The 13,712-nt window shown below is 33.9% G+C and overlaps 1 protein-coding gene across 2 annotated transcripts in view; it reads left to right on the top strand.

Moving 5' to 3' along the window:
* Positions 1-13,712, top strand: part of CNTNAP4 (contactin associated protein family member 4) — a 248,668-nt gene that overhangs the window by 144,196 nt on the left and 90,760 nt on the right. For both annotated transcript variants that reach the window (XM_069777544.1, XM_069777546.1), the window contains one exon: positions 7,158-7,305. In XM_069777544.1, the coding sequence (XP_069633645.1) occupies positions 7,158-7,305 (148 nt within the window). The remainder of the gene's footprint in view (positions 1-7,157; positions 7,306-13,712) is intronic.

The following is a 13,712-nucleotide window of genomic DNA, read 5'->3' as shown; positions in this document are numbered from 1 at the left end:
GTTTGATGCATCGCTATCAGGAAAAGTGATGAAATGAAAAAAGTCTGTCAAAAAGTCACAGATAAGAAACTTTATATAAGACGGATGACATTAACAGCAGTATGCAGCATGTCCATCTGATTGCTGGGTCATTTTACTAGAATGGAATAACATGTTCAAAATTATTTGGATATTATATCAATATTAATAATTGCCTTAGCATTAGCATTACTAAACTTGGTTTACAGAGTGGAGAAATGGGATTGTTCACAGGAGACCTAGCACAGAGAGTCTACAGAGATGTTTTCAACTAAGAAAAAGTAGTTTCTGAATTTCACTTTTTACTTCCATTTAAGCTTATGATATTCACCATTTAATAAAAATTACAGAGACAACAGTTATCCTGCTTCCACATTACCACTGCCAAAGAGGAAATTGCAGTGATTTAAGTCTAGGAGGTGGGAGATAGTTTTATGTAGATGATTCACCAGATATTTCACAGTGTGCTGAACATTTAACCTGCTTTTTTCTAAATTTTCCTATCTGAGAATTGGTGGTAATGACAACGTTTTTCAAGTGTTTTGACATTTACAGAGGTCTCATTAATTTTAATAGTTGTTGTTTTCTTGTTTCTTCCTGTTCTGTAATATATGTTTGCAAATGCTCTTAGTTCAGGCTGTTTCAAGATCATGTATCTTCTTTTTAGTTAATATTATAAGTGAAACATACATTCACTGCTTACATAAATCTAAGTACCTATGTGACTTTTTTAGGAGGATATTGTCAGCAAAGAAAGTACAGAAGTAGAATGAAAAATAATATGGCATAAAATATAATCCAGTTATTGGTTGATGGTATGTCATGACTTGCTGATTCCATTATTTTGTTTGAAGTTTAAACAATTTGGCTTAATTTGGTTTTGATGTTTATCTCTCCTTTAGCACTTTTAGATGGAAGATAGATCTAGTTTGCAGGTCTTTGGGAAGAAGTTAATTTTAAACAATGCTCAAAAGAGAGAATTGCAAAAGGAATAATTTATCTTTACGAGTTTGTAGAGAAATTGAGTATAGTTGATGTATATTATAGAGGAATTCCACTGGTCATAGCAATCTTCTTGCTGACCATTTTAATCACATGATGTATTTCTTGCATCCTTAACTGCCTGTTGTCTTTTATGCTGTGAATTTTAGGAAATTTTTGCTATTTAAAAGCTAGAAAATATCCAGAACACTTCTATGGTGCTAGAATTTGTCATTTTTACAAAAAAAAAAAAAAAAGACCTTAAAGAAGTTAAGAAGCATGAATGACAGGACCATGTAACAGGACATGGCTATGAGCTAGGTAATATAAACAAGAATATGAGGAGCTTGAGTTTTAAATCTAAGAAGAAACATCAGTAGATGGCAAAGTGGATTAGGTCATGGTCATACTGGTCAACCAACAAGTTTAATGCAGTAAAGCATTCCCCTTAATGTGCTGCCATAAACAATAGAAGATACTACAGGTGGAAATTGATACCTTGACCTGGAGTGTTTCAGGGAATCCTTTTGGAGACTGAATAATTTGAAATATCTATCTTTATATATAGTAGCTACAGTTTTATTCTTCAAAAGATATCCACTCTCTTCCTGCTTTTCATCATAGTACATGAGAATAATTCACCTTGAGGTGTTCTACAATGAGCAGAGACACAGTTTAGTAACTTCTTATAAAAGGAAGCTGTATAAGATACCTACGTATAATGTAATATTTAATTAAATAAATTCCCTTTCTACATTTCTAGGTCACCATGTGTAAAACTATTAGTAATACCGTTGCAAATAAACAGTGTTTTGAAACATTCTGAAGAGCACTCAATAGTCTGTTTTTGTCATTTGTAATTTTAATAACACTCACAGATGACTAGTAATTAAATGGCAGATTTGTCTTCCTCTTGGTAAGTGAAATAATTTTCTATAAGAAAAAAACAGTAATTTCAGTGCTAAAAGCGACAAGATTCCCATTCTGAACTCTTGATTTAAAAGTACAATAAATTATACTTTAATAACAAATTCTACAGCACAATGAATGAAGAGATATTTAAAATATAATGTTGAATGGTATTCTTTAAAACATTCTTAATGGACTGCAAAAACATTAAGTGAAAAATATAATTATAGATGAAGTAGTCTTTGAAATATCTTCTTTCAGAGGATTTTTTTTTAATTATTTTTGTTTATTTTTCAAATAACATGTTCCAATGGAATTGTATTTTGTGAATCACATTGCTTAAGTTTATAACATTAAATGATGAAATCAGTGTGTTGCAAACATTTGAAATCTTTTAAGCAAGCACATTGGAAATATCTATATAATAAAAACCCTAAAAACAAACAAAAAAGCAAACAAGCCCAAACTCCATTCTAACTAGGGAAGATGATAGATTCAGGGAACCATTGAATGAAAGGGAAACATAATATTTTGTGCATAACATCAATATATCTGACACTAATTAGTCATGGGTGCAGCATGGCAATGATTTTAAGATCCCTCCACTGCTTTGCTTGGAAATCATGTCATAGCTATAGCTGATCAGACATTTTTCTTTTGACCATAGCATTGGTCAGATGACGTGCATAGTGTGCAGATGATGTACACAACGTGCAGATCATGCAAATGCATCAGAGCTTCCCAGATGGAGTATGCTCCTATGGAAATAGCAGAAGATGTTATGAGCGTGAACATTGACTGGAACAAGATGTTTTTCTAGCCAGGTTTTTTTCTACCTATCTAGTCTATTTTAATCATGTTGTCATTAATACACACCATCTTTCTTTACAAAAGAGGTTATGATCAATCAAATTTATGAATATGTGCAACTGCCATGTGTTTTTGTCAATTTAAGATTACTCTAGTATAGTTCAAGTATATCTTCAAACAATTCAGAGACAAGACCTGGTGAAAAATACAGTGAGCATCTTACAGCCCAGGGCTCCTCACTAGGATGTCACTGCTAATCTTTTATACCCAACAGATCTGTCAGTTTTTGCATTAATCACTGATTATAACCCATAAAGCCCTGACAATCTTTGATCATTTTATCTGTGAAATAATTTTCTCCTAGCCATAATTCCAATCTGGAAATCAAGTAAAGGAGGCAGTTGTCTGTTGCAGTGTTTTCTGGTCAGAGAAAAGGAAGTCCACGCTCATTTTTTTCACTTTAACCAAACAGGTCACACCTGTTGACTTTCAGGACTGACTTCAAAAGACTAACAGTAGCTTCCCAAAGTGGTAATACCATGAGAAGGAAAAGTCTGAATGTTTGGGTCCTTGTGCATTGAATATTTCCTTGACGTTGAGGTTGATTGTACTGTGTGCTAGGTTAACTTGAATAGACAGTCCTTTTGTTACTGAGATGTAAATAGTTAAACTACTATATGAACTTGGATATAGTTTAGAAGTTATGGGAGAAAACAATTTATTCTGAACTCCCTTAGTTCTCAGAAGAGCTCAAGATGGGTTAATCCTGAAGCATTATTAGAGTAGTTTGAATGATTCTCTAAGGTGAATAAATTGCCAGTAGCCTACTGGGATTTCTATTCTGTTCTTGATGACTCCTGACACTAATACCAACTACAGTTTTGGTGTGTTTCATAAACAGAAAGACTTGTACAGGCCGTTTGGCATGACAGTGTTTCCAAAGCATAACCAACATCATGCAACAACAGCAAGTATTTTATATGAACAGCTCTTAGTTACTTCACACAGAATTTGTCCGCTGCTTGTGTTTGTTTTGGTAGTAGAATTCATAAACACATGATGAAGCTCTTGAGGTACACTAGTACCTCACTGCTAAACTTTCTCTTCTGACAAAATTATCCATGTTGGGGTCCTGTTCCAGTTCTTGTCAATAAACATGAAATAAGAATTTGCATCTAAGTGTACTTATTTTACATAGTAATATTTGTATTTAATATGAAGTAATATTTTTAATAAATATCATAATATTTCTTACAATGGGCACACAATATATGTAAAAACATTGCACATATTATTTACTCTGATAGTATGTTTTTACAGTGTATATGTAGTATACTATATAGTAAAAGTTGCATTTGTAAACAAGCATCATCTGTTCTAGGTGATCTGAAGCATGGCTCAGTATACTCAGTGCATGTCTCATACATAGCTTTGCCTATGGGGGACTTTTTGACTGGCTGAAGAAGGTTTAGACATGATGCTGGTATTATCCCTGGTCTAAAACCACATTTGCTTTCTAGATAGAGGGTGGAGAGGGAAACAAGAACTTTGTTTTTACCTTATCTTGATTGATGTAAGCTTACCTTTACAATCGTTCTGAGCTTTGTGATGCCCTTCTACACACAGGATTTAAATTTACTAATACAATCCAGAGCACATGTGTGATTTCTGATACCTTAATGAACTGAATAATTCTATCTTCAAAGCAGGGTTAAAATAGCTTCAGGTAAAGAAACTACAGGGTTAGAAATTGAGTAGGATGGTTAAAACAAATTTGAGAGTAGGCCCTCATTTCAAGCTTCAGTACAGCCCAAGGTACTTTTCTTCTGTGGAATAAACCAGGCCGTGAAGAGCTATCTACTTAGACATCTATGCTGCTGATTGCCCCTGCTACTGGTTAAGGCTAAACTGCAACACAGTGTTTCCATGTTTCAAAAATGGCATCCTTTGAGAAAGATGGTACGTCTTCATGCTATTAAAAAGCAGCATAATATAGCATCTGTAAGAGCATCAGCTAAGATTCATTAAGCAGTTATATTGGAGGGGTTAGCTTATTTATGAAAACAAAGCTTATTATGTGTAACATTCATATTAACTAAGGGTCAAATTGAGTCTTTTTAACCATCAGATGCCTGTGTATGTTGTGAGGACTCTGCATAATCTAGAATAATGGCACGTTCCCTTCAAGTGATTTGGCACAAAATGAAGTGATGTAAACAATCGGAAAAAGGCAGGAGTGGGAGGAAGGGAACTTATTATATGGTTATAATTGTTGTGTGTTTAAAACGATTGCTGGATTGGACCATAGAACAGTAATTGCGTAAAACAGTAATTGCCAGTAAATACAGGCATGTATCTGTCATGTTCAATATGCTTGTCTTCTAAAAAGCCTATAAGCTACTTCCATAGACTTCAGGTATGCCCTTTGTATTTGTAGTCTGGAGGAAAAGCTGTCTGCTTGCCTCCCCTTTCTCTTTCTTGTGAAAAGGATTAAAACTGAAAAAAAACTCAAACTATGTATTTTAACCTTTAGAGAGTTTAAAATCAAGCAATAAAGACCCATTCAATACTGAACTCAATACACTTTAAAGTGTGTTCTTTCCAGATAAAAGCTTTGTAAAATGACAGCTAAAAATATTGATTTCTAGACTGACCATTCTGAATGGTTTAAGGAGTAGTTTGAATTACTTTTAGGCTGTTACTGAAGTAAAAAACCTGATTTTAAGTTAAGAACACATGGCTTAAGTATACCCTGCAGTAAAAAATCAAGCAATATGCATTCTGTACTCAACAACTAAATTTCATGAGGTGGCTGCCCTCTGAAAATGATTTTGGAAAAAATTTAAATCTTAATCAAACTCTTCATTTGCTCACAGTACTTAAACTTCTGAGGCCTGGGTTCTGGTTCAGTCAACAAACTAATTGGCACTTTCATTGGTAGCTATATTTGTTGCAGACTGCAAATAAGGATTTTATGGGACAAGAGATCTGGAAGCGTCTTACCCTCCAAACAGCAGCTCTTCCCCAGTGTTTGTTTTAGCATGTTTCTACCTTCACTGGCTGCGATAGTGAAACTATGAAGCATGAAGTTGAAAGTAGTGTGGACATTCAGAGTCACTAACTCTCATTGCTTATTACTAGCTTAACAGGTTAGCTGTAATGAGCCCTTTCACTAGCTGTTTTCTTATTTCTTTTCTCTTTTCTTTCTTTTCTTTTCTTTTCTTTTCTTTTCTTTTCTTTTCTTTTCTTTTCTTTTCCTTTCTTTTCTTTTCTTTATTGAATGTGCAGACCTTAGAATTTATTAATTTTTTTTACTAGTACAGGGGACAGAAGGGGCAAACATTCATGTACAGGAGGATAAATAATGAATGCAATGATACTCAATGATTCAAAAACCTATGGAAAGAGAAGCTGCATACCTAAAGATCTTGGTTTCTATATACTTCTGCATTTGCAACATCTATGGCATATACCTATAGCAACAGTACTGTCCATATATACAGAAATGTGTAACCTTTTTAATTCTTCTCATAAAAATATTTCCAAGAGCTATTTCTGTCTAATTTATCAGATATTTAGATCAAAAATGTTTGAACAAATTCTTTTGTTTCACATATCACAAACATGCAGTGAGGAAAAAAACACACAACACCTGAACATGTAACTAACAAAATCAGAATATATTCTCCAGTCTTTAGGATGTTGAAGTTCATGATTACAACTCTTCAGATTTTTTACATTCTTCTTTACATTTCTTTAAGTTTCTTTACGTTCTCTTTACATAACAAAAAGGGAGAGTAGTCTTATCAGTTAAATACTGCCAAAAAAAGTTGCTATGATAATACTTTTTTTCTTCTTTTAATCTCTCACATGGGAAGAAAATTTGAAATTTAGATTTTTTTTTTTTTCAACAGAACACTGAATTAAAATCTTTTTATAATACTCTGGATTCATTAGTTGGAAACCAGAGTCTTCCAACACCATGGTCTGGCAGTATAAGAACTTTTTAGATTAAACATATTACACATCTAAAACACGTTTCCAATGAAATTTATCTAACCTTTTGGTAAAAGCTCACTCTGTTGTCTTATGAAAAAGTATTAGATGGTACAACACACCAAAATGCCAGGATGTCCTACACGTTTTGTGAAAGGGATATTTGGTTTTGAAATGTTTCATTCACTTAAATTTTAGAAGGTGTGAGATTTGTCTATGAGTGTGGTGTCGGTACTTAACACACAGCCCACTTAACACTTAATCCAGAAAAATAATCAGGATTGATTCAGCAGTTGCTCCTATGGAATTCACTGACAATTACTTTTTATTCCTGTGCTTACCTGTTTGCCAGATGAGGGTATAAAATGAAAAGATCAGTAATACTTCCATATATTTCTGTATTCAATACGGTTGTGGCTGATCTCTTTTTCATTTTCTTCTAGGCCTTTTCTGGAAACACAAATGCTGACAGTGTTGTATACTATAAGCTTCAGCATTCCATTAAAGCAAGATTTCTCCGTTTTGTGCCTTTGGACTGGAATCCGAATGGCAGAATTGGAATGCGCATTGAAGTGTATGGATGCACATACAGTAAGTGTTTTGCTGAATCAGCTAAATTAAATGACTACTCATCATTGTCTTTTGCTGCCTAAATTACACTTGAAAGTAGATTTCTAAGGTTAAATTTAATCTTGAATAAAACTGATTCAATAAGTCTATGTGCAGACTTCACTATTTCTGCATCATCTGACAATATGTGATGCTTATTTTCCAGTGCTTTCTATATTGGAGTGAATGGTGTGGATGTAATCCAATAACTGATTTACTGCAAACTCTATTTTTGATAGTCTGAAAAACTGCATCTTAACATGGTGTACTTTCTACATGAAGGGTGAAATGTGGAAAATGTTTACAGTTTTGAATATACATGGTCTTGGTCCTGAGCTAATAAGAGTAAAAGTAGATAGACCCACAAATACACAATTGAAGGATACTTCAAAGTTGTTATATATTTAGGGGATATTTTTGGAATAATTTTTGTGTCATTAATAAAACATTAATAACTGATATAAGCATTTGGAACACAAATGCGTAAGTGTTATGGCTGTATTGATCTGCTGGACAATGTAAATCTTCCTGTTATCTTCCTGTTACAATTCTTCATCCGCAGACTTTTTAAAATATATTCCTCTCAGCAAGTTGTTTACTGGTTTTTATTCTCCACATCTTTCCTCCACGAGGGAAAGACAGTTTATTTTAAGAAACCCCTTTAATTGCCTGTTTTAAGTACTTCATTTGTTGTTTTTTGTAAGATTTTTTTTTTTTAACTTTTATCCTTAAGTCATGCTTTACACTGCTGATCTCTTCTGAAAGGTCTCCATATCTGTCTCTTCTATTTCCATTCATTAGTATCTGACTTTAAACTGAATATCAGTAAGATATGTCTGGGTTTTCTGCCTTAAACTTGGCTTTGTAAAATGAGTAAAAGACCATGAACTAAGGATACTGAAAATTTCGACCTGGCTGCAGGAGATTAGGTCACCTCAGAAATTAGATAAACTGCCCCATTGCAGAGAACAGACAGGTCATGCCAGGAGAAAGGTATGAGAAGCTAAAAACACACAGAATTCCTCAGTGACATCTGCCTGGAGACTAGGAACATGACTGATGATTCCTAGAACAATCTAATGATACTGCTGTAACTGAGGAATGTGGCCAAGATTCAACTTACCCTCCATTGTTTTAAGTACCAGGACTACTAAAAGTAAAAAATGGAGGCTGAACAGATGGCTTCATAATTCCCAGCTGAAATCTCATTTAAGTCTCACATTTGAAATCTCATCTCTGTGTTACTTGATGAGACTACATTCCTTCTTGTCTCTAAGCTTCAGTGAAAGTCAATTGGCTTTCCTTCTTCCAAGTCCTTTACCTTGTGCATTCAACAATTTTTGAATAGTTAGTCAATGTCTTGTTGCCAAACACTTCCAAACTGAAGAGGTCTCTTTTGCACATGCCTAAAATCTAGATTTTAATTTTCTATATTCACTACTGTAATTTTCTCTATCACACCCTGCAAGGTATCTTATGGCTCTCTTCTGTGATATTCTTATTGCCATGCCAATGGAAAATCTAAGAGTTTAAAGGACAAAAAGACAACAGTGTCCATGTTACTAAAAATAATAAAATATATAGAATAAGCAGTTACACAGTTAAAATATTTTTTTGTGTGGTCAGTAACTACTTTTGAAGAAGATTATGTATTTTTCTGTATTTTAATTATTTCATACAGGATCAATCCTATAGGTAGCTTATGGAAACAAATAAATGATAGCTATTTTCTAAGATTAGGCTGAATTTAAAAGGAATATTTACTTCATCCATTATCCAATGTAATGCAGTACATAAAGAACATGATAGTGTTAAAAATACAGAAAGGATTTATTTAAGGATATTTTTAAGGTGGTTAAGATTTTCTCTGTATTAATGATATTGTGAGTTCTTAAAATGCTTGTTTTTTCTATGTATAAAAGTTTTCATTTCAAATGAATTGCAGACTGTTTGTCACCTCTTTATTTATTTTGAACATCTAGAATTACCATGTGGTTTTAGTAGTTCAATTCAATGGTTGCTGTTGAAGACAAACCAGGTGATTATAGTCTTATAGTTCTAAAATATATTCAATAATTTGTCTTGTCCTCCATTTATCAGACAAACACAGGACATGTAGTTATTGTTCAAGTAATTATGCCTGGCTGTTTCTGAATTGTTATGTACTTTTCCAGACGGGACCAGAAAATAAAGAAAAGCAGAAATGCCAATGATACCTATTTTAACTTTGAGTCACACTTTCCAGATTTCCCATTTCTCATTCTTCCCTTCAGAGAGATCTCACTGGGTCTTATACTGTAAGAGTAAGCCACTTTCTTTCCATTTACCATCAAATATGTGGACTGTGTTCTATATTCAAGTGCAAATGCAGTAATTTCTTTGTTCAGTCTTATCTGTTGCAAATTGCACAACTAAAACTAAAATTGCAAGAATATATAAAGTTGATCTCACTATTCCATAAAGTGATATTGAAAAATGCGTATCTGTTACATCTAAAAGAAACCATTACTATCTTAGTGAAGTAAAGCTTACAGGGCAACTGCTGTCACTCCTTTCAAGTTGCTGCTCTGTTGTCTTCCAGCCAAATACGTGCTCTGAATAATTTAGCCTAGTATCCTCAGAACTAATGTTTCCCCTTTAATTACAGTCTCAAGGAGGTTTGGTAATGGCCATGATAAATGTCCGTTGGATAAACCAGGATATTATGAGTTTCGTTTCCTTTTTTTTTTTTTTTTTTTACACAGAACTCCCTTTTTGCTAGAAACATTTTAGGCGAAGGACTGTCACAGTATTTATGTTTTTAAAGCATGCATCCAGAACAAGTCCTTTCATTTTTGCCTCTTAGCACTTATGGAATAGAAAGGCTAAATAAGGGTAGTCAGTTATGGAGTTACATGAAACATTACAAGAATTCCCCTGTATTCTTTGTGTTTAGTTCTTCTCCTTCCTCACTCTACTACGTCTGCCACATTCCTCAGTTGTCTTACTCCTCTTCTACGGTCTTTTTCATGTAAGTAGGAAGGAAAGATGTTTTCTACCTCCAGTTGATCTACTTGGTTTCACATGGAGTGATGCAATCTGCTTGTGCCATGACTACACAACAAACAGTCTGTGCTGCCAAAAAAACCCCACCCTAAAATCTCTCTCAGCCTTTGCCTGATAGTTCTTCCTATTTAGTGTGTGCAAAAGAGACTGATGAATCTCTACAGACATTTCCTGTGTCATGTCCCTGAAATGTCAGATTGTGACAATTAGGCCCTGTAAAACAGAGCTCAGGTTAAGCTATCCCCTGGCACTAAAAAAGGGAAATTGAAGGTCTCTTTGGCTTTCTCTTTTCTCCCCTCATTACAATGCTCTCTTTCTCATTCCATCCTCTGAAAACCATTAGGCTAAAAATAGGAAAAAAAGAAAAAAGAAAAAAAAAAGGTTTTTTCATATGACAGACAGAAAGATGAGTTTAAATGTGAAAATGACAACTGCATAAAATTGTAGGAGAAAGATAACTGCAAACTAAATGCACGTTGTACATTAAAACATCGTTAGATGCAGTGCCTAACAACAGGCACTGCAGATACTGTGATATCAAAACCCTCTTCCAGAGTCCTTTAACACTGTTAAATGTGTTGAGGCTTTCTGAGCATTCCCTTCATGTCTGGAATGTGAAAAATCAATGGCAGTTACATCAGTCAAAGAAAGGACTAAACGTCTTCATAACTGGGATAATGTGCTTTCAAGGGCTTGATGTGAATGTGATTGTAAAAAAGTTCATTTTAAATGTGGTTGATTATGAACAATTTTAATGTGATCCCTCTCTGCCTTTTTTTTTTTGCCCCCAAAAGGCTTTGTTTGAAGCAATACCTAAGTCCTGATTTACCTAACTTTTCTGAACACCATGAACCTTCTCAGGTCAGCTTTCCCGAAAATTGGAAAGGGCCAGAAAGCAGATTTCTCATTTTAGTACAATTGGCCAGGCCTAAGGATGTCTAAAAAACAATTAAAAATGCTAAATAGTTTGCATTGTTTATTTTTGTTTTTCTTATAGAACATTAGTATTATTTCAATTAATTTAAAGATCAACAAAAGTGAAATAATTTTTCAAACAAAGATATTGCAACTAAAACTTTTGCTTAGGATCACTAGAACTCGATCTTATGGTGTGTGGGGAGGCTTCCAGAATTTCCAGTTTCTGAGGCATTTCATCACTTCCAGAGGTATTTTCACAGTATACTAAGGATTTAGATTACATTAATTTGAAAAAGACACATTGTAAATTGTGGTAAGAAAAGATAAGTGTTCACAAAGCAAATCACCCTATTTTATTTTCCTGCTTTTTAACAGTAGAGTAGAGAAAACCCATGGAGACTGATGTTCAAGTCCAGGGACTATTAGAAGCTGAGAGTAGTTGGCAAATATGAAAGAAGAAAATGTTATAGCACCCTGGATATTTGGGCTCATTCTTTCTATCCTGATAACTCTATTGTAGACCCAAGCTTTATCTCTCACAACTGTTTCAATTTATTTCTAGTGATAGTGCATAGATGGTGAAGACAAAACGTGTTTGAGAAATGTAAAAATTCTGATTAACATCTGCAGCCCTTTCACGATCTTCATTCGTGCATGGCGGTAGTGGGAATTTGTTTTTTTATTTTCCACATTTGGACAGAGTAGATTTTGCTTCTTAGGAGCTAGTGCTGCAGAATAGTGAAAGGCATTTTGGAGAGCAGTGCTAAATGTTGGTTATGCTCTTGTCTAGATAACTAATAACAAGAGTATGTTCCCAATCAAAAAACGCTGCTGTTATCAGTACCTAATAAGAATATATTTAGTTAGCTGGTTTCATAGATACATAACAATGTACAAGTTCTATTACTGAAGTTTTTATTGAAGCTATTAAACTTCACATTCATAATTTACATTTAACATTGATTAATGTTTTTATTGTCCACATTCATTCAATGACATAATGAATTAAAACAGTTAACCTAAGATTCATTTTTAGGTAGAATGTCATATTTATTCATTGTACATTTGGTAAATGAATTCTTCATAAGTAAGAAGTACATTATCAAGATGTGAAAAAAATCAAGAAACTATATTTAAAAACATAGCTGCATTCACTGGCAAGAGTTTTTGAAAATGGAATATAAATGACTGACTTTAAGTACCTTAGTTAATTTGAATTGAGTTCATTTCCATGCTGACAATGTGGAGAAATATTTTTAGTGAAATTAAATAAAGTTAGTAAATAGATAATGGACTTCTGTTGACTTACAAGAAGTCAACCAGTCAGCTGAAAAATAACTTCATATTTTAGTGAGTGTCCTTTATATCTTCATTTATTTCACAGATGTATCTTTCAAGGGTAATTACCTTCTTCTTCTTTACTTATGAACTGTGAATAGTCTATGTGCTTTTTATAGTGTTATCAGTTCCTTTGTGTGTGTCTTGTTCAATCTGTTCTGATTTTGACAGATACTCTTATATTATTGGGATAAAATCAGTTGCTTCTTTTCTTTTCTTTTCTTTTCTTTTCTTTTCTTTTCTTTTCTTTTCTTTTCTTCTCTTCTCTTCTCTTCTCTTCTCTTTTCTTCTCTTTTCTTCTCTTTTCTTCTTTTTTCTTCTCTTTTCTTTTCTTTTTCCCTTCCCTTCCCTTCCCTTCCCTTCCCTTCCCTTCCCTTCCCTTCCCTTCCCCTTTTCTTTTTCCCAAGTAAAGTGAAAGTATGTGACCTTAAAAGAAATTAGGTAAAACACTGTCATAAATAGAAAGTAGATTTCACTGTAGCACTGTCATGGAGCTGTAACACTATACCTACCTTTTAGCACAGTCCTGAGAAGTATGAATGTAAGTAAAACAGAAAGCATACATTCATAATGTAATAATGAAAATTCCTCAGTATTACTCTTTTCTTTATCTGTAAAACTTAGGAGTTTATTATTTTGTGCATTATAGTACAGAATCAAGCAGGTCAAGGAAGGCTATTCTGCCCTTCTACTCCAATCTCGTGAGACCCCACCTGGAGTACTGCATCCAGCTCTGGGATCCCCAGCATGGGTCCAAAACAAGGACCTCCCAGAGTGTGTCCAGAGGAGGGCCATGAAAATGGTCAGAGGGCTGGAACACCTGTCCTATGAAGAAAGGCTGAGAGAATTGAAATTGTTCAGCCTGGAGAAGAGGAGGTTCTGGGGATACCTTATTGTGGCCTTTCAATATTTAAATAGGCCTTATAATAAAGATGTAGAGAGACTTTTCCAGGGCCTGTAGTGATAGGACAGTAACAGTTTTAAACAGAAAGAGAGTAGATTTAGATTGCACATGAGGTAGAATTTTCTTTTTTTTTTTTCAATGATGAGGATTGTGAGACACTGGAACAAGTTGCCCTGAGATGTTG

The sequence above is a fragment of the Haliaeetus albicilla genome, chromosome Z, assembly GCF_947461875.1.
Source record: "Haliaeetus albicilla chromosome Z, bHalAlb1.1, whole genome shotgun sequence".
Classification (NCBI taxonomy): domain Eukaryota; kingdom Metazoa; phylum Chordata; class Aves; order Accipitriformes; family Accipitridae; genus Haliaeetus; species Haliaeetus albicilla.
Note: the sequence above shows the minus strand (reverse complement) of the source record. Positions and strands in the feature narration are given on the sequence as shown.